The sequence below is a fragment of the Bradysia coprophila genome, assembly GCF_014529535.1.
Source record: "Bradysia coprophila strain Holo2 chromosome IV unlocalized genomic scaffold, BU_Bcop_v1 contig_84, whole genome shotgun sequence".
Lineage (NCBI taxonomy): Eukaryota > Metazoa > Arthropoda > Insecta > Diptera > Sciaridae > Bradysia > Bradysia coprophila.
Window position 1 is genome coordinate 4,235,726 of NW_023503376.1, and position 20,332 is coordinate 4,256,057.

The following is a 20,332-nucleotide window of genomic DNA, read 5'->3' on the forward strand; positions in this document are numbered from 1 at the left end:
ATCCTCAGAGGATTCACCTCTGACTTGAGGCTCGGAACAGGTCAGGTCGACCTGAAACCTAAATCTGATGAAACGGAACCTAAATAGAAATTTTTTTCCTGGCATGAATTTACCTGAAATCTGAAGATCAATAAAAGTTCATATACATCAGGTCAGATTTAATGTGGGGTTTTTTCAGGTATTCAGGTAGACCTGATTTACCAGAATTTTTACTGATTTTCAGATTTCAAGTAAATTCAGATCAGGTCATCTCGGATTAAAATATTCTTAGGTTGACCTGAAGATCAAGAGACCTGTTCCGAGGGTGGCGGGACATTTCCACACCATCAATATCGTCAGGAACGATATTATCGTTTTTTTGGACGATACTACCGTCTAAAAAACGATATTATCGTCTAAAAAATGATAATATCGTTTTTAGACGATAGTATCGTCCAAAAAAACGATAATATCGTTTTTTGGACGATAGTATCGTCTCAAAATCGATATTATCGTTTTTTAGACGATAATATCGTCCAAAAAAACGATAATATCGTCTAAATTGAAAAATTCTAAAATATTGTCTGGGCGATAGTATCGTTTCCTTGTCGATATTATCGTTCAAAAAACGATATTATCGTTTTCTGGACGATATTACCGTTCTAGAAAATCTAATGGATATTTTCGTTTTCTGTACGATAATATCGTCCAAAACGATAATATCGTCCTGGGCGATATTATCGTTTAGTTTTGGGTGGTAATATTGTCCAGGACTCAATTTTACTCAGAGGTGCAGCAAGAACCGAATTCTCTTCCAAAATATCTAAAAACAATTGTCAGAGGAAATCACCTACACATCAGTGTTTAAAAGGCGTTTAGTTCGTCCCTAAATAATTCATCTTTTTACGAAATGAATACCAACTTTGATTGTACATAAAAAGCGTTTTAACACGCCGAGCGATCCGGCCCACTGCCCCGGAGCGAAGCGGAGGGCCGCAATGCGAGCCGGGCGCCGGAACGGTGTCGGAACTTAGGAGTTAATTTTTTTTTTTAAATTTACGGAACCAAATGAACCAATTTTTAATATATATTTGCCGTCTATAAAAAGGTGTTTATCTACAAGATTTTGTGTTTCGTCTTCAACAACCATCCAGAACGATAATATCGCGCAGGACGATATTATCGTCTAGAATTTTTATTTTAAATAAATTAAAAACGATATTATCATCCTGGACGATATTATCGTCTCAAATTTAAAAAAATAAATTAATTAAAAACGATATTATCGTTCTGAACGATACTATCGTCCAGAACGATATTATCGTCCCAAAAATTATCGCCCAGGACGATAATATCGTCCAAAATAACGATAAATTTGTTCAGAAAAAGAAAATAACGATAATATCGTCCAGCGGATATTTTCATACAGGACGATATTATCGTTTAAAAACGATATTATCGTTTTTTTAAACGATAATATCGTCAAGAAAACGATAATATAGTCCTGAAAATATTTTAAAATTTTTAATTTTAGACGATATTATCGTCCTGGATGAAATTTTTTTGGACGATAATATCGTTTTTTAGACGATATTGACCGTGTAGTTATGTCGCCTCATCGTTCCGAGACTTATATAACTAAACGTCCCCGAACGGAAACGATTTGGGCGAGGACTTTCGACATAAGAATTCTGTATATATCTTTCTTCTTTATCGGAATAATGAAAATAGGCCGAGAAACTTTAACATCAAGGCTCAGAACAGGTCAGATCAACCAAAAACCTGACATGATCTAGATATATATTGACCTGAACCTGAAAACCTGACATGTCCTGAATTCTACCTGACTTGACCAGTTTTGCAGTTTTTGACTTGACCAAGGAACGAAAAACACGATTTTAGAACTCCGCCGCAACGAAAACTGCCAAGAAATATACAAATGAATCAGGTCAATTCAGGTTAAAGCTGAAACAGGTCAGGTTGCATTTCCAACGCATCAGGTCAGATCAGGTCAGGTCACATGAAAATAAGTTTCTAGTTTTGGGTTTGAAACACAACCAATTTTTAATTGTACCAAACATTTATTTATTCAACCTACGGTTTCGATCACAATGTGACCATCTTCAAGAGTCGTTTCAAACTAAATATAATTCAGCATACAATATGCATCGTCTAAAATTTAAGACAAAGGGAGAACAATTCTATTGACAAGAATACTTTCAAACAAAACAAGTATCTGTGTGACTCAACTTACTCAAAAATTGTAACATCAATGTCAAAAACAGAACGTTCCTTCTGGATCTCTTTAAAGAGAGTCAAGAGTGGCCGTCACATGAAAAAAGTGATATAGAAATTGTCGTAATTACCTTTCATCAATTTTCGAAAACCTTCGGGAATTCGGACGATTTATATACCAAACCAATATAACACTCTATTCCAGATCTGTACAATGACCGAAGCACAAAAATTAAAATTTTTTTCTTCTATTAAATTACAAGTTTTATTCACTAAATATTTGCTTTAAGCGAATTACTCAATGTAAATTGCACCAAGATAATGAGGTAGGTGGTAGTGGCTCCGACGATCTGTAAAGAAATTGAATCAAAATCATCTTTTCCTCTTCAAAATCAGCTAAATCCGAACCGTAAAAATCAATGTTCGATCCAATGGAAACAATCCGAAGGCTGTAAATTTTACCCTTCGATGAAGTAATTGAATCGAAAACTGCAGCAACTTCTCCTTCACTTCAATTTCCGAGAAAATGTTCAACAATTTGTGCACGAAAATGGAACATTTTTCATTCTGAAACCATTCTCGAAACAGAACCGATTAGACCATCCGACGAAAATATTTATAATAAAATGTGCTCTCACCTCAGCCGTTGCTGAATGACTACTTTGAACGATAGCCAACACGGCCAGAACGTACATGCCCATTTGATAGACGAAAAACACAACGAATTCCTTGTCACCAATATTCTTATTGTACTGACCGTTGCCCAAAGCCACTTCAAGAACATAGTAACTGTTAAAGACTATGACAAGGAAAGCTATGCATACAATGGTTAGCATTTGGATGCCGAAATATTGTTCTGTTAATAAAAACAAAAAATTCTCCATTGTCTCAACAGTTCACGTAAACTGTTTCTTATACAATATACCCGTAATGAAGCAAGTATCACACAAATCTTCATGGAGCCGACACGTCTCCTCCAGTACATACAGTATGTCTTTGTTGGTGGACGAAAAGTTAGAATTTATTCCAACTAGGCGCTTTGACTTGATGTAGTTAATCGATCCTTTGGAAGCGATCCCATTGACGTAGCTCTGGCAAAGGTTCATTAAAATCTGGAAATTTTAGTTCAGTTGAGCGTTAAAGTCTTCGTTGATAAGGAGGAAGGGAAATAGAAGGAAAAATATTTAATGGAAGATCTGTTATTGATAACGACGACAAAAACAATGACAAGCTCTGGTTAATATGGTCCTTTATATAGAAAGGTGCATGGTAAAATAATTGAAGTACTAGATTTGAAATCAATCGATTCAAAATACTTTCATCGATGGAAGTAATAGACTCGAGGGGTCTTCATTGGGTTGTATTGAGATTTATAGGAATTTATCATGCCCGCACGTTAGTTAGCGGGCGTGACGCAAGTCCACTACCAAAAATGTTTTAACAAAAATTTTTTTGAGGACGGCGGAGCATATTTACAGCAACTTTTTTAGTTCTCCCTCTTAACTCCAATGACCCCCAAACTTAGATATTTGGAATCTGGGCATCAATACGAGTTCAACGAGCTATCACACGTTACTACAGCTTCAAAATTGGCCGAGATATTGAACTTCGAAATATTGATGTTTGTATGAAAATAAGCAAAATCTCGAATTTTCATGTAATGAAAATCGCCTACGTTAGTTAGTTAGTTTCTTACGATTTTCCTGAAATTTTGGTTATAGGTCAATCTCGGGCCCTAGATCAAAATAAGATTTTAAAAAATGGGGGAATGCAAGCTAGGACTCCTGGAAGTTTCCATACAATGCCATATAACAGCGTGTGTTGTGTGTGTGTGTGTGAAAAGAAATAATTTTTTTTCAGCTAATAATTATGAATGTTGGAAAAAGTGTTTTGATGGATTTGGGTTATTTTCGTCATAAATCATGTGTTCCAAGGTTGGTTCCTAAATTTTGGGATGAGAGATGATTCCTCTGGTACTTCCTAACTTCCATTGGATTTTTCAATGGATTTGAGTTATTTTCGATATAAATGAGGTGTTCCAAGGTTGGTTCCTAAATTTTGGAATGAGAGATAATCTGGCACTTCCTAACTTCCATCGGATTTTTCGATGGATTTGGGATATTTTCGATAAAAGTGAAGTGTTCCGAGGCTGGTTCCTAAATTTTGGGATGACAGATGATTTCTCTGGCATTTCCTAACTTCCATCAGATTTTTCGATGGATTCGTGTTATTGGTTCCTAAATTTTGGGATGAAAGATTATTCCTCTGGCACTTCCAAACTTCCATCGGATTTTTTGTTGGATTTCAGCTGTTGTCGACATGAGTTGCTTACAAAACTAGGTACCCTTACACCTAAACTTCCAAAAGAACTGATATCCGCCAAAAAACCCTAAAGGGTAAAAGTGTGACGCAAGTCCTTGTTTCTACTTACAAAATAACTGATATCGCTGAGGGTGACGCATTTTTCGCATCAACGCAAAAGTGTTATCAACAAAAAATTGAACCAAAAAATTTAAGATAGAAAATTTTAGAAAAAAATTGCGTCACAAGTGGCAGATGTTGAGGAAACTACTGTTAGGAAAATAGTTCAAATAGAGAAAAATATGTCCTGAATCATCTGCCACTTGTGACGCAATTTTTTTCTAAAATTTTCTATCTTAAATTTTTTGGTTCAATTTTTTGTTGATAACACTTTTGCGTTGATGCGAAAAATGCGTCACCCTCAGCGATATCAGTTATTTTGTAAGTAGAAACAAGGACTTGCGTCACACTTTTACCCTTTAGGGTTTTTTGGCGGATTTTGGGATTACTCGGATATGAAAGATTTTTTGATTCCCTCGGTAACAGTGGCCGCCATTTTAGGTTTCGACTAAGCTTCGCCTAAACCATAAATCCCAAAAAATCGCATCCCGGCAAAAACTCTTTCAGAGCAAAGTTGGACGCAGTCTACAGTCTATATGTGTGATAACTTCTAAAACAAGTGATATCGCTAGAGGTGACGCTGTCAGCGTCGTTACGCAAAATTGAATTTCACAGCCAATTAATTGAAATTAGCTGATCTAGTTTTCCAAACCATTCGCCAATTTTTTTTTTCAGAAAAAATTTTAACCAACAGAATTTTGACTGAAAAATTTTCAACAAAAAATTCTGCGTCGCATGTGGCAGATTAAATGTTCTCGTAGGTTTGTCCGTGAGCATCTGCCACTTTGCGACGCAGAATTTTTTGTTGAAAATTTTTCAGTCAAAATTCTGTTGGTTAAAATTTTTTCTGAAAAAAAAATATTGGCGAATGGTTTGGAAAACTAGATCAGCTAATTTCAATTAATTGGCTGTGAAATTCAATTTTGCGTAACGACGCTGACAGCGTCACCTCTAGCGATATCACTTGTTTTAGAAGTTATCACACATATAGACTGTAGACTGCGTCCAACTTTGCTCTGAAAGAGTTTTTGCCGGGATATCAGTCGTTTTAGAAGTTAAGTCGGAAGTTGACGAAAATTAGAGGTGTGTGCCGGTTTTAAAATAGTCGGCGGCGGTGCGCCGACTGGTAAGGGATCGGCGGCGGCTAAATTATTTCAGAACGGCACATTGACTTAGTGTCAAACTTCGAAAGAACTCAGCTGATAACATTGTGATGCTGAGTTGCATAAAGTTGTTTTAGTAACACGCTAATACGTACCAATGATGAAATGGTCCATAATTGTGAACAAAAATAGTGTTGATAATCAAGGCTCCACATTTTGTCTCTTTTTATGCAAAAATTTCAAAAGTCTTTTTGTTACGCTAATTTTGCACATCTTTGATTTGAAATGTTTCAAGTATGTGCATGTTGTCAAAATTCGCAATAGTAAAGTCTACCTCTACACAGTAATCTTTGCATAAAATGCGTAATGTGCAGTGCCGCATCTAGTATACTCATACTCAGTGCTCCGGACCATTCTAACCTAGCGCACTTACGATCTATATCCATAGGATACCAATATTAGTTGTAAGACGCCGCTCAATGAAACCATATTTTACTTTGAAGTAAAAAAGTTGGTGCAATATTACGTCTTCTTGTGAAGATGTGACACTGTTAATTTTTTAAGTTATGGACTATGTATGCAAATGATTTTATTCTGCCGCTATTTTGAGCATAAAAATGTTTATACTAATTATGCAAAAATAAAAGATATCAATAAATATCGTTTCATCTATAAATTTATTCATTACTTCATATGAAACCTTGAAATATGTTTATGAACATTGTAAGAGTAACATTTGAAGTCGTATTCCAAATTTTTATTAAAATCGTTGTAAATGTTGCACACATTACAAATGCAAATAATATGAAAACCTATATTCTATATAACTTAACGTGTAGAAACGCTTTCATAGAAGAGAACATATACATTTTTAGCCAAACGTGGCCAACGTTTTGTCGTTAAGTTTGTATCATTGAGAAGGTGTCATTGATTCCGAATTGTAATGTAAGCTGTGTAGTGACCGCTATGTTGACTATTCCCTGAAAATTTGACGAAATTCGAAAATTTGACGAAATTTTAAAATTTAACGAAAATCGAAAATTTGAAGAAAATCGAAAATTTGACGAAAATCGAAAATTTGACGAAAATCGAAAATTTGACGAAAATCGAAAATTTGATGAAAATCGAAAATTTGATGAAAACCGAAAATTTGACGTAAATCGAAAATTTGACAAAAATTGAAAATTTGACAAAAATTGAAAATTTGACGAAATTTGAAAATTTGACGAAATTTGAAAATTTGACGAAATTTGAAAATTTGACGAAATTTGAAAATTTGACGAAATTTGAAAATTTGACGAAATTTGAAAATTTAACGAAAACCGAAAATTTGACGAAAATCGAAAATTTGACGAAAATCGAAAATTTGACGAAATTTGACGCAATTCGAAAATTTGACGAAATTTGACTAAATTCGAAAATTTGACGAAAATTCAAAATTTGACGAAATTTGACGAAATTCGAAAATTTGACGAAATTCGAAAATTTGACGAAATTTGAAAATTTGACGAAATTTGAAAATTTGACGAAATTTAACGAAAATCGAAAATTTGACGAAATTCGAAAATTTGACGAAGAAAGTAATTCTCTATCTGCCACCATTCGAAATTCGAAAATTTGACGAAATTCGAAAATTTGACGAAATTCGAAAATTTGACGAAAATCGAAAATTTGACGAAAATCGAAAATTTGACGAAATTTGAAAATTTGACGAAATTTGAAAATTTGACGAAATTTGAAAATTTGACGAAATTTAACGAAAATCGAAAATTTGACGAAATTCGAAAATTTGACGAAGAAAGTAATTCTCTATCTGCCACCATTCAAGAAATATCTCCAAAACCCCAATTGACCCACCCATTTCCAACTTTCGACATTTTTCACATATGCCCCTCTGTTCTACTCGTAAAACTCTGAGACTTTGCCGAAGAAAGTAACTCTCTATCTGTCACCATTCAAGAAATACCTCTAAAAACATAATTGACCCACCCATTTCCAACTTTCGACATTTTTCACATATGCCAATGTGTTCTACTCGTAAAACTCTGAGACTTTGCCGAAGAAAGTAAATCTCTATCTCTCATAAGCCAAAAAATATTAGTCCTTTCATCCTACGCTCGAGTAGCTCAAAATTTGGTCACTCTGACCACTCTAGCTCAACCAAATCTGCACCAATTTTTCTAATTATTTTTTTGTTCGATTCGTGTGGCGAATACCTTTCATTTGATGGGTCACACGCCCCTGCAGGTTTCAATAGAGCTGAGCTACAGCTGAAAACGCGTTCCCGACCCTCGAAAACCACACTCAGAAACCACTTCGAGACCAATAAAACAAAATTCTGGTTTTTCCTGGGGTAGTGGCGTAGCACATTTTCATTTTTATGCCCACCCTGAGGTTCATGCAAAATTTCATGGAGATTGGCTGACTAGTTTCCGAGATCGACCGTCGATAGATAGACAGATAGACAGATAGACAGATAGGCAGATAGACAGATAGACAGATAGACAGATAGAAACATACAGAGTAAGTTGAAAGATTTTGATTGTTTGGAAAACGTTAATTTGGTGCATTTTCTATCAAAATGACCAACTTCAAAACGATGTATCTCCGGCAATTTTAAAGTTACATAGTCGAGTGATAGCTCGTTTTGCTCGTATTTGAAGCGCGAATAAGATAGAATAGGATTTGTGGTGATACAGGCCAAAGGAAAGAAACTTAAATTCTCGCCTATATATAGTTGCCGCGTCTCAAAAAATTTTCTTCGTTCTTTTTTTGGAAGTTAGACTGCGTCAAGTCCTCCGCTATCGCTCCGGACATGATTAATTCGATACTTCACCGACTAACCCGATAATAATACTGGTCATATGCTTGCCGTCTGTAACAAGTTATTCTTGCTTACCACATTTAAACATCGAATCCTGTGCCGAATCTGCTTAACAATGCACATGAACATAATTGCGACCATTGATGTCATCGCATGCGGTAGGAAAAAGGTCATCCAAACCGTAAAATTCGGAAAAACGTTGGATGATATTAACAGCCAAAAGCTTCCACCCAAATAAAAGCCGTAAATCAGGACAAACGTTAGAACAGATACGCCAATGAATATCAACGTACTTTTGTAGTCAATTTCCATGCCCAGATCCTTCAATTTTCCATCGATTTTCGCCAACATATTGTACACGGCAATCAACTTGAAACGACGAATGATGCACGACAAGAACGTCACGGTCAGAGTCATAAAAGCCGTACACAGTGTTAATGTGTTGCCAATGTTAGCAATGTCCGATTGGAAGAAATATCCCGTCAAACTGTTGTGTCGAATCAGTGTGATAATGTAACAAACGGCAAAGACCAGGCCATACATTCCGGTGATTATAAATCCGAACACGGTCACTTCAAGGCGTCGCTTACCTTCCCGGCCAGTCAGATTCAATGGCAATATGCCAACCAAAAAGCTCATCAGAAACAATGGTCGTTGGGCGACAAATACATCCGTTGGATTGGTGAAATCATGGACCGTTCGGAGGAACTTTTTGAGTTTTTCCATTTTTCGTCTTTTTTCACTTTCTTTCGGAGCGATTAATTGATTTTCACAGTATTTATCAAGAGACCCGAGCTTTTCAGATCATTTTGTCAACAGACGGAAGCCGAATGATATCTGAATATATTTTCCGCGTAAACGAATGCGTTTACTGGTAACAGGTACACAGGTAAAATGTTCCGAATCGCTAGATTTTCACCAATTAATTTGACTGATAAGGGAAAATGATAAATTCGTTTTTCCGCTGATATTTTTTCGGTTTATTACAGTCGAAGATTTACGCAGAACAACAAAAAATTATAATTAAGTTGTCAGACCGTATTTGCCACGGTAATTATTAATTAATTGAGGAATGATAAATGGTTCGGAGATTTAGTATGACTACGAAGTGCGGCATGGTATGTTAAAACGGTGTAATTTATCATATTAGTGATGCTTTTGTTTGTCAGTGTTTTGTGCATGCACAAAATTGTGGCTTTCAGAGTTAATTGCTTGCACAATAGCAACAATCAAATTTTGATCAAATTAATATCCAAAAAATTGCAATGCCAAACTTTACATATAAAATGTTCACGGCCTTACACGAATTGTGGTTTTCCTTTTTTTTATCAACTTTTTCTTTCATTCGACACACCAGTAGCAAAAAGATACGAAACCTGGTAATTATTATTTTTTGGCAGACTTGGCATTCATCCATAATGGTTTTTCGTGATGTTCAATTAAGTAAAGCTGTTTTTGAATACTTTCCATGGTCAAGTGCATCCATTCGACCAGTTTTTTTTTTGGTCTTATTTCTTGATGTGATTTTGATCAACCAAAGAACCAATACCGTAATTAAATTCAATAATCGAATTAGACGAAATGGTGTGCTACTTTTGTGGCTTCTTTCTCTTGTGCTACAGCATTCTCGTTCGATTTTAATTTCGAAGGCAGTCGTTGTTCTGCTATTGTGTTGGGGTTGTTATGCCAGTCCTGAGCACTCAATTTATTATTAGAAAAAAAAAACTCAGTTCACTACATCCTAGTTGTACTCATGTAAAATAAAGATTGGGAAGATTTATTTCGGATATGTTAAAGGCCAAACCAATGCAATGATCTTACTATTTTTGGGAAACATTTTCCCAATTTTTTCCATATTTTCCCAAAAATATTTCACGGTGGAGTTGAACAAAACTTAAATAGAGTCGCGATACCACCTCTGATTTTTTTTCATGTTATTATTGAGGGACTCGAATACTATGAGTATCCATATTCAGTTCGCGGATCCATCCAGCCCTCTTGGAGAACCAGCACTCATGGCCGTGCGGGACCGAAGAGTCAATTTGAATACAGATTGTTATCGCAACGGATGGAGGGACTAATTCTAAGCTAATTCGTGTTGAAATGGCTTCCCTCGACAACTTAACCACATAGCTACAGCCAGCTTAAGTCGAAAATTCGACATCTTTGAATGGTGATATGTCCAAGACGAAGAAAGTTTGAAACTCTTTGAATGGTGATATTGGTAGAGGATTCCATGCTCTATTAAACGCCGAGAATGGATTTTACAAAATTTGTCTGAATTGTACAATATTTGAAAAATTTTATTTTCACCATACTCGATACTTGGCTTCATCTGTAATACACAGGTTGACCCTGTCTGCAACAAAACAATATTGCCTGATCAGCCTGCAGTCTAAGCTTTACAACGATACTACACTTGCCATACCAGCCGCACAACAAGTATCTGTTACGACATTTTGTTTGTACCAAGGTTTTCAATTTATCATCTATCTTCAAGTGCCCGTTCGTTTCGGATGAATGGAATTGTTCTACATTCTTCACTAATAAGTGGTTTAAGTTATTTGAAGCATTTTTTACGATAATTACGTGCATCTGGAGTCGCTTAAAGCTCCGTTCCGAAAGGAACGGGCACTCGAAGATAGATGATAAATTGAAAACCTTGCTACAAACAAAATGTCGTAACAGATACTTGTTGTGAGGCTGGTATGGCATGGCAAGTGTGGTATCGTTGTAAAGCTTAAACTACAGACTGATCAGGCACTTAGAGTAATTATACCTAGAGAGGAAATTCGCACTACGAAAAGCGGTCCCGACATCAATGTGTATAAGATACATTTACGTAATGATTTACGTAGAGCTTCTACCAATACACTTACCAATACATTTGAGATTTCTGTCAAAATATTTATTGACGTTGTTCATCTAAACAGTCTTATGCGTTGAAAGTTATTTATTTTTAAATTTCACCAGTGAAACTAACAAAAAATAAATAAAATTGTGATGGTCCATTCCTGTTCTATTAAAGGGTGTATGTCCCGTACTGCGAAGCAGAAAACATAGTTTTTTTTAGTAATTGATGTGCACATAATCTCATTCTTGCATGTTGTCTCCCCAGCTTTTTTTGACATAGTTTTCCGTCTGATCAAACCGATTGCAAGAAATGGAAAGAAATAATTCTTCAATTAAACAATCAGCAATGTTATGTGTACAAACGCACCAGAGTATGCGAAAACCACTTCATCGAAAGTGTTGTAACTCCTTAGAATTGTAACGTATATTGGAGCTACGCTGTGTGTTTAATTTAAGAAGTTTTTTTTTGGAAATAAATGAAAATTGAGAAAAATTGAAAAATTGACATCAATAGAAATAATCACAGATCAACGTGTTGGATGTGGTTGCGTTTTGTCTCAATGTCTTGTCTTTACTAGCAATAGGTCGGATCTTCAGAATAAATAAATTAATTCAACTATCCGTCAACAACTTTATTCGAGGGACAGTGCAAAAATGACTTTCCTTAAAAAATAATGAAAAAATTCCGACAGAATCTGTTTACTTGTCTTGTATACCAAATTTCCAAGCGAATTTGAGATATTGGGGGATCGTAATTTAAATTAAACGCCATTGTTCTTAATCACAGAAAATGACAGTCCAGCTCACAATTTTCACAAGAAAAAAGTAAAAAAAAAAATGATTGGTAACTTAATTCAAATTTTATGCGCCGAAATTTGCCCTCTTAATTAAGAGGGCAAACACATACTTCCAAACATTTCGTATTTGATGTTGGGACCACATATTTTACGTAATTTTGTTCGAAATTTCCTCTCTAGTTATAATTACTCTAAGATCAGGCATTATTGTTTTGTTGCAGAACTGAAAATCTTCTTCATATAATGATAAATTTGACGTTGGGTACACTAATGGTCAACTTTTGCATAGGGCACACAAACGCATATAGAGACCAGCAAGATAAATTCGAAGTAAACAATCGCTACAATGTTCACCAGCTGATACAAAACCAGCTGAGTTGCTAGATCGGCACACCGAAATCATTAATTCATTGTATTTCGACTACAAACTTTCAACTCAAACTTCGTTGTTCGTACGAATTTTTCGTTGGTATAAAACGTTTGAGCTGAGCCAACTACATTGGGATGGGCTAAAATAGATATTGTTTTGTATCAACCCGTTAACAGTGTTAACAACAAAAGAAGTAACAGATTCAGTAACTGCAGATTGTATGCTTGCTTTTTTTAGTTAAATATTAGTCAATAGATTTGTACAAATCCAACAAATTAATTCAAAAAATAATTACAGTCAATCCATCAATGCAACCCACACACAATATTTTTTGGTATAAATACCTGACTCATTGAACTAGATTGTTGGAAGAAGAGTTTTGCTCTCTGAACCTCTTTTCGTAAACTAAATTAATTTGACTACACTTCCGTATCAAGGAAATTTATCTATTTTCGCAATATTTACATAATGAAATTGATTCTGCCATGTCTACCACCTTCAAATATCCACATGAATTTGCGTAAATATGTATTCTTCTCGTCACAAACATTTTTTTTTTCATTAACTAAAATTTGTTAATTTCACGCATCTAATCATTAAACTGTGTTTGTTCCTTTTCTTCGTTTTTGCATTTTTTTCTTTTATTTTATTAAAAATTGCGGAACTCAGTCTAATTTCTATGCAGTGGAAAAAAAACTAATTTTCAAAAATTCACGAACCTCGGATTTGTTAGACTTTCTTTAAATTTTTATTGTTATTTTACATATTGATGGGACATTATTAAATGTATCCCATCGTGCCATGTTATGCATAATATGTATTTACGTCCATCATATCCATGACATGAGTGACGACCGTAGACGGAATATAATTATCTAAAAAAAAAGTCGAAATAAAACTGCAACTCTTAGCCAACAGAAGACGTATGAGTTTGGCTCACTATATTAGTGGTAAATATCCATGAACGAAATTTCGATTAATTTTAATTTTATTAGCGACACTCCGACACTTTTTCGGTGTGCGATAAAAATGTCATAATTGTTATTTCGCAACACACTAATCCATTACCGGAGAGATTAGAGATGATTTTCATGCATGATAAAATAGGAATTGCAAAAAAGTTATTTGTTACGTGTCTGATGAGTTGCTGATGAGGTGGATATCATGGGCGCGCGTTAGCATAGCGCCCGTGACGCAAGTCCTATTACTAGAAAAAATTTCAAAAAAATTTTTTTGTCGTAGACTGCAGAACCATACAGCAAATATTGAAGTTCTACAATTCAAAGACAAACGACTCCAAATTACCATTAAAAAAAATAGGCGTCCGTACGAGTTCAACGAGCTATCACACGTTCTTGCAGCTTAAAATTTGGCCACGCAAAAAATCTTCCAAGAAGCCCCATTTCCATACATTTTGGTCAATTTCAGTACTTTAAACGAAATGAAAAAATCCTACGTTACTTTGTTAGTCCGTCCGTCCGTCCGTCCGTCCGTCCGTGTTTCCTATCTTCTAAAGCCTTCTTTAGATTTTGTTGAAATTTTGGGAGAAGATTCTAGTCGTCATTCTAAGACATTCCAGAAAAAAAAATTTGGGGGGAACCGGCCTCGTTTCGGAGCTAGGGCTCCTCGAAGTTCCCATATAGGCCCCATATAAGAACACCTTTAAGTGTATGTGTGTGGATGGGTATGGTAGAACAAATTTGTTCGCTTTTGGTATTTGGTAAGCTCTGCTCGCCTCAAATTTTTTTCCCTAAATTTAGTATTTTTTAAATTTTTAAATTTTTCAAAATTTTTTAAATTTTTGAAAATTTTCCAAATTTTTTAAAATTTTTCAAATTTTTTATATTTTTCAAATTTTTTTAAATTTTTTAATTTTTTTTAATTTTTCAAATTTTTTCAAAATTTTTCAAAATTTTTTAAATTTTTTAAATTTTTCAAAATTTTTTAAATTTTTCAAATTTTTCAAATTTTTCAAATTTTTCAAATTTTTCAAATTTTTCAAATTTTTTAAATTTTTCAAATTTTTCAAATTTTTCAAATTTTTTCAATCTACCAATTCTTCCAAAAGAACTGATATCAGTCAAAAACACTCAAAAGAAATTCTAGAAACAAAATTTTACCAAAAAAATTTTGCGTCACAAGTGGCAGATGTTGAGGAAAGTACTTTAAAGAAATTTTTTAAAATAGGCAAGAATATGTCCTAATACGTCCGAACCATCTGCCACTTTGTGACGCAAAATTTTTTTGGTAAAATTTTGTTTCTTGAATTTCTTTGGTCAAATTTTTGCTGTTACAGTTTTTGCGTACAAGCGCAGAATGCGTCACCTCCAGCGATATCAGTTGTTTTGGAAGTATGCACAGGGACTTGCGTCACTTTTACTCTTTTGAGTGTTTTTGACTGATACTTTCCATCAAAGTGATACTACCGTAAGATTGTAGATTACATGAGAAGACAGCAGAATGAACGAATGCATCTTCTCCGCGATTTTCTTTATGGAAATTTTTTTTTTATTAATTGTTCGTCATAATCACTTCTTTTTTCTAACAATATTTCACTACAGTTTTACCTGTTCGTGCTAAATAATGCGCTCGGTTATGCAATATTCCATTCATCTCATTGTTTTCAATTGTTTTTTTTTGTAAATAAATTTCGATTCGATTGCATATTTCACTGTAACTTCACCGTGTAATGCATGAATGTTGTTCTGATTGAAATTGCATTTTGTTGCGTCGAACGATGCGAAAATGGAAAAGATTTAATGAAGGAGAAAGAAAGAAAAAAAGTAGTTCGCTAAGATATACATCTAATTACGTGTCTTAAGTACCATGAAATGATATATGTGTTATATGCTGCACCTGTGTGAAGTCGTAATAAAGAGTATGCAGACAAATGGATATAATAACTTATAGTATCGGTAATCTCGGTAATGGATAAAGCAACAACGGTTAGCTAGGGTAGGTCTCGCTGATGGAAAAACTGCGGGAAACCGGGAACCAACTTCACTCATGGAAGTCTTTGCAGTCTTTGTACAAATCTAATGTATTTAGACAAAATTCATACAAAATGGGAAAATTAATTTCTTCCGGGGAGAAAAAAAGCACAATTTCCATCTGCAGTGGCCAAGTCTCATGCAGAAAAGTAAATGATGAATGATGATGTGTCGAGTGTATTGTGTTTTATATGATGATTTTGTACAGTTTCATTCGACCATACTATGGGCCCCAAGAAAATGAATACGGTTAATTCCTGCACAGCTGCTGGAACGTAATTACTTCTGGGAATTTTATAAAATTCACAAGAATTTCATCGGAATTCCTTTGTTGTTCAGTAGAATTCCATTGAATTTAGTAAAATTCTTAGAAGTAACGTGGATAGCTGCTGGAATTAGCCACATATGCTAAGTGGGTGGTGGAAGAGATACCATCATCAAGTTCGTGAAATAAAAGTTTTGGCATAGTAACAAAAGGACACTTACAACGTTGATCGTGATTCGATTCTATCAAAAATCAATACCAACTCTAAGGAAAGTAACAGTCAGAGCCGGATTATAAGGCGGGCCAAGCGGGCCGGGCCCGGGCGCTGGGAAAATTAGGGGCGCTGAGAAAGTAAGACTAAAGTACACAAGCAAAATGTACACCAATCAAAGTGAGGTTTAGATCTCGATTTTGATACAGTGTTCTTGCTCAGTTACTATCGATTAACGTCATTTTTTTCTGTATAAATGGAATTCGTTTGAAAACGGTCCTATTGAAATCGGACGCATTTATATGTGCCTAGATAGGTAATAATCCATAGAAACCTCAACTATTTTTTTTAAAAGTACTCAACTCTTATCCAGTGGTATAACTGATCGAATACTGAAAACTTTCCTTTTTTTGTGGAGGTATCTCCATATACATGAAACGTACAAGGTCGTGTGAAGTGGCATTACAAAGGTAATTGCATGCACTTTCGGGGCAAATGAGGTCTTGTTTGGTTTAAACTTTATTTGAACTGAGATATGAACGGCTGGAAAAATGCTTAAAATTTGACTACACCGGTGAACATCTGATGGTTACTATGCATACAAAAAATCACAAAAACATCAAGGGCTGTTGCTACTGGTCTTAGCTTTCCAATGACACCAAACATGCATGGGTTGTGACATGATGAATGCCCTTTGAACTTCAAAGTTTGAAGTATAAATCGGAGACTCAGTTAATCTACTCGAATATTTCCTGGCATTGTCAAAATTTTATCAAAAAATATTTTTTCTGTGGCAGTAACAGCTGCTGACTTACGTTTGCGATATCAGCGAACATCAACAAATTTAAAACTGTTTTAAGTAACAAATTTCTGTTCACATTTTCCTTTCCAATGACATGTATCTGGGGATACCTCTATAAGACAAGTGCATGTTTCCTGTTTTCGATCAGCTTCCGCTGTTGAGGATTGAGGATTTTTAATAAAAATAGTTTTGCCTTCTGTGGGCACGTCTGGTAGGACTGTTTTCAAAAGAATTCGGGTATTAAATGAGTTACAAGCGATAAACCTCGCAGGAGACAAATTACAAAGAAAAACGTTTGATAACCGGAAAATCGGGTAATATGTTGAGATCATTTTTCACTAAGTCGAGCTGGTGAACCAAAAAAAAAAATTCGCTCGCTCCGCTCGCAACTTTATGTTCATTTCTATCACAAAAAATCCAAGTAGGAATTTATTGGTCGCTTAAAATTAAAATTCACAAGCAAACATAATTTAGACAACTTTTCTTAAAATTCAATTTCATTTTGTTTCTAAAAAAAATTGATAAAACATTTTCACATTTTTGAGCGGCGCTGTAATCTTACGGCCCAGGGCGCTGGAAACTATAATCCGGCTCTGGCTAACAGTGCGACTATTCTGGGCACTTTTACAAATTTAATTTTAATAAAATTATTTTGACAAAAAATGCCTTCGAGCACATTCATTCATCATGAACAATTTCGTTAGTATCTGCCGATTGATTCGGTGAATTTCATTCATAAAATTGGAACGTCTAAAAGCCGCACCAAAAACTTTTATGAATTAAATTTCACTTGCTCTATCCATTTGTATGTTAAGCTCTTCACGTGTGGTACTTTTATTTTATCATTTTCAAAGTGATTTCTATGCTAATTGTCATTCAAAAGAAATATGTGACCAGCAAAGAAAAAGTAGAGTGACCCTTACCAACTCAAGTATTCATTGCAAGTTAACTTCAATCATCCATTACTGTTTACTGTAAGTCTAGCAAAAAGTGGCTTCATATCTGAGAGAAATTGAAGTAACTGCATAAGAGCCGCACGAGCCTCAATATATTACATTGAATGGAAGAGGAGTGTTTCTATTCTGCACAAAAATGTTAATTCTTGTAGCATATAAGTCGAAGACAATGAAACCATTCATTTTTTACACTAAACTGTTGTATAAGCACAACCTGCATAAATTTTAAGGTAATGTGTGCTGCATGCGTTACATCATAACTAAATCTACAAGTTGACTGTATGCAAAGCAAATAATGCAAAAGAGAGTGAAACAAAAACGGACCATACTTCAGTGGGTTGTGTGATGAGACGTTTCTCTCCCTTCGGTTTCTGTTGCGCAATAGTTCTTCTATTGCAATTGAGACGATACTCTTGGTCTGGAACTGGATTCGCAATATTATGTAGAACATATGCAGTCTTGTTCGGACCTTCTTGAAATGATAAGTCATCTGTTTTTGACAACGACGAAAAAAATTAAAAGTGAGCTGCGATTAGTGTTCTCTTTTATAATAAAGGGTATGTCAAGACAAATGATGTACACGATTTTATGTCAAACAAAAATAGTTAAAGCAACAGAAGTAGCAGATTTAAATAATTCATTGCGACACTCATTGCCTTCTGAAAATTAAAGAAATAATTTCTAAAGCTTCTCAGGAGTGTCCCTCAAATTAAAACAAAAGTCTTTAAAATTTTCGAGTTTACTGTTTTTTACGGACTTTTCTTGGAATTAACTATCAATTTTCAGATGTTTTTGGCCAGCTTTTCAATTTTTGGTACTACCAGATTTACTCTCCCCAGACTTGGTTTAATGTACAAAATGCGTTGGATATTTATAAGCTTTTGAAAGCATATTAAGCCTGAACATTTTACTTCGTACACGAATATACTTTATGGGAGTGTTCGCCATTTATTTATCTGATAAATTGTTTGCAATAAAATAAACTTTAACGACGCTAAATTGTTGGTGATTAATAACAAATAAAACAACGAAACCGTCACATACTTGAAGAAAAAGTCTCACTGGTGCGGTGCACAGATACAATAAAAAGTAATATTCTCAACAAAGATCAATCATAACGAGTATATCAAGTGCGCAAAGTGAGTCAAATGAACAGAATGTTTACGGTTGGAGTTGATGGCAAATGCGATTATAAGAAGAAGGTAAAGAAATTGTTACATCTATGCAGAGCAAAAATATGATGTCTCTCAATAATAATTTTCTGTAAAAATATTTCTCCACCAATCCGATGGATTAAAAATATTCCATGCTGAAGCCAAGATGTTTACTCTGACGGTACAAATTGGTTTCGTAAGCACAGAGATAAATGTGGAAATATTTTAGATTTTCCGAAGATTGTAGTCTTGTGGCTCGTTTGACAATTATTGGATTTTATAAAGTTTATGAACTTCAATGAAAGTAAATAGATAGGTATGGCCAAACGTTCAAATTTGTTCTAGCCGGAGCACATACGGATTTGCATGGCGCCACCTCAAACGAACTCATTTCTAGTGCAAATTTCCACTAGAAATGAGTTCGTTTGAGGTGGCGCCATGCAAATCCGTATATGTGTCCGACTTGTATGGACTGGCCATACCTAATTATCTACTTTCATTGATGAACTTTCCCCAAAAATTTTTGCCAGAGATCTTTAATTTTCAAGCTGACTTAACAGGACGATATGAAGAGGCATCCTAAGATGATTCTGCTAGGTCTACTGTTATTCCTAAATAGAGGTGGATTGACGGAATCTGGAATATTTACGTAACTGGGACGGAAAAGTCGGAAGGTCGAGATTTGCGTGAAGTTTGCTGACCTATTTTTGGTCCAAGTTAGGTAGAGTAAAGGGCGCCGGTTTTTGGAGTAGATGCACCACTGATCTATAATTCTGTTGCTTCTATTGCTTTCAGCAAAGTGTTTGATATTACAAGTGCAACTTGACACGTTTTCTAATTTGGGAGTTGTTTTGGTTTGTAATCGATTCCACAAGAGTTTCGTTGTACGAATAAAAGTCTAGATTTCTAATTTCAAAATTTTGGTTAGGAACACGCTCGAAATAAGAATGAAAGACTAAATAAAAAATCTAGATTTTCATTTGTTAAACAAATGTGTCACAAGCGTTGACAAACCACAAAAAATCCCAAAAAAGAAAACATGGCGAATTTGGCTTTTCTTTACATGTCAATCTTTTACTTCTTTTGTTGAACGGTACGTTTTGCTATAATAAGGGAACACTAGCCTGGGCTCATCGCATGCTTGTATTGTCATTTATCGATAACAGATGATTGTCAGCTTCTTAAGCTCCGACGTTAAATCAATCCTGGCTCCCAGGTCCTTGCTGACAAAATGTAATTTTTGTATTGAAAGATTTCATTCATTTTTGCGTGATAATTGGGGACACGTTTTACCATTCTACTTATTTCCTTACGATGCTTCTTCATTTAACTACCTGATCGTTCACAAAGAGTGGGTCTAGATTCTACTCTC

At 34.8% G+C, this 20,332-nt stretch overlaps 1 protein-coding gene across 1 annotated transcript; it reads right to left on the reverse strand.

The window, feature by feature from the left end:
- Positions 1 to 2,460: 2,460 nt before the first annotated feature.
- LOC119072562 (putative gustatory receptor 28b) lies at positions 2,461 to 9,433 on the reverse strand. The gene is made up of 5 exons (XM_037177802.1): positions 8,638 to 9,433; positions 3,140 to 3,326; positions 2,853 to 3,070; positions 2,623 to 2,781; positions 2,461 to 2,564 (listed from the first exon to the last, which is right to left on the reverse strand). The coding sequence occupies exons 1-5, from the start codon at positions 9,286 to 9,288 to the stop codon at positions 2,487 to 2,489; spliced, it is 1,293 nt and encodes a 430-aa protein (XP_037033697.1). The 5' UTR covers positions 9,289 to 9,433; the 3' UTR covers positions 2,461 to 2,486.
- Positions 9,434 to 20,332: the final 10,899 nt, after the last annotated feature.

What these genes read in the sequence shown, in the direction of transcription:
- LOC119072562 (XM_037177802.1), bottom strand. Translation starts at nt 9,288, where the DNA reads ATGGAAAAACTCAAAAAGTTCCTCCGAACGGTCCATGATTTCACCAAT. An exon ending in GGATTCGATGTTTAAATGTG is followed by an intron (nt 3,327 to 8,637) that starts GTAAGCAAGAAT and finishes TAAAATTTCCAG; the next exon opens with ATTTTAATGAACCTTTGCCA. An exon ending in TGATACTTGCTTCATTACGG is followed by an intron (nt 3,071 to 3,139) that starts GTATATTGTATA and finishes TTTTATTAACAG; the next exon opens with AACAATATTTCGGCATCCAA.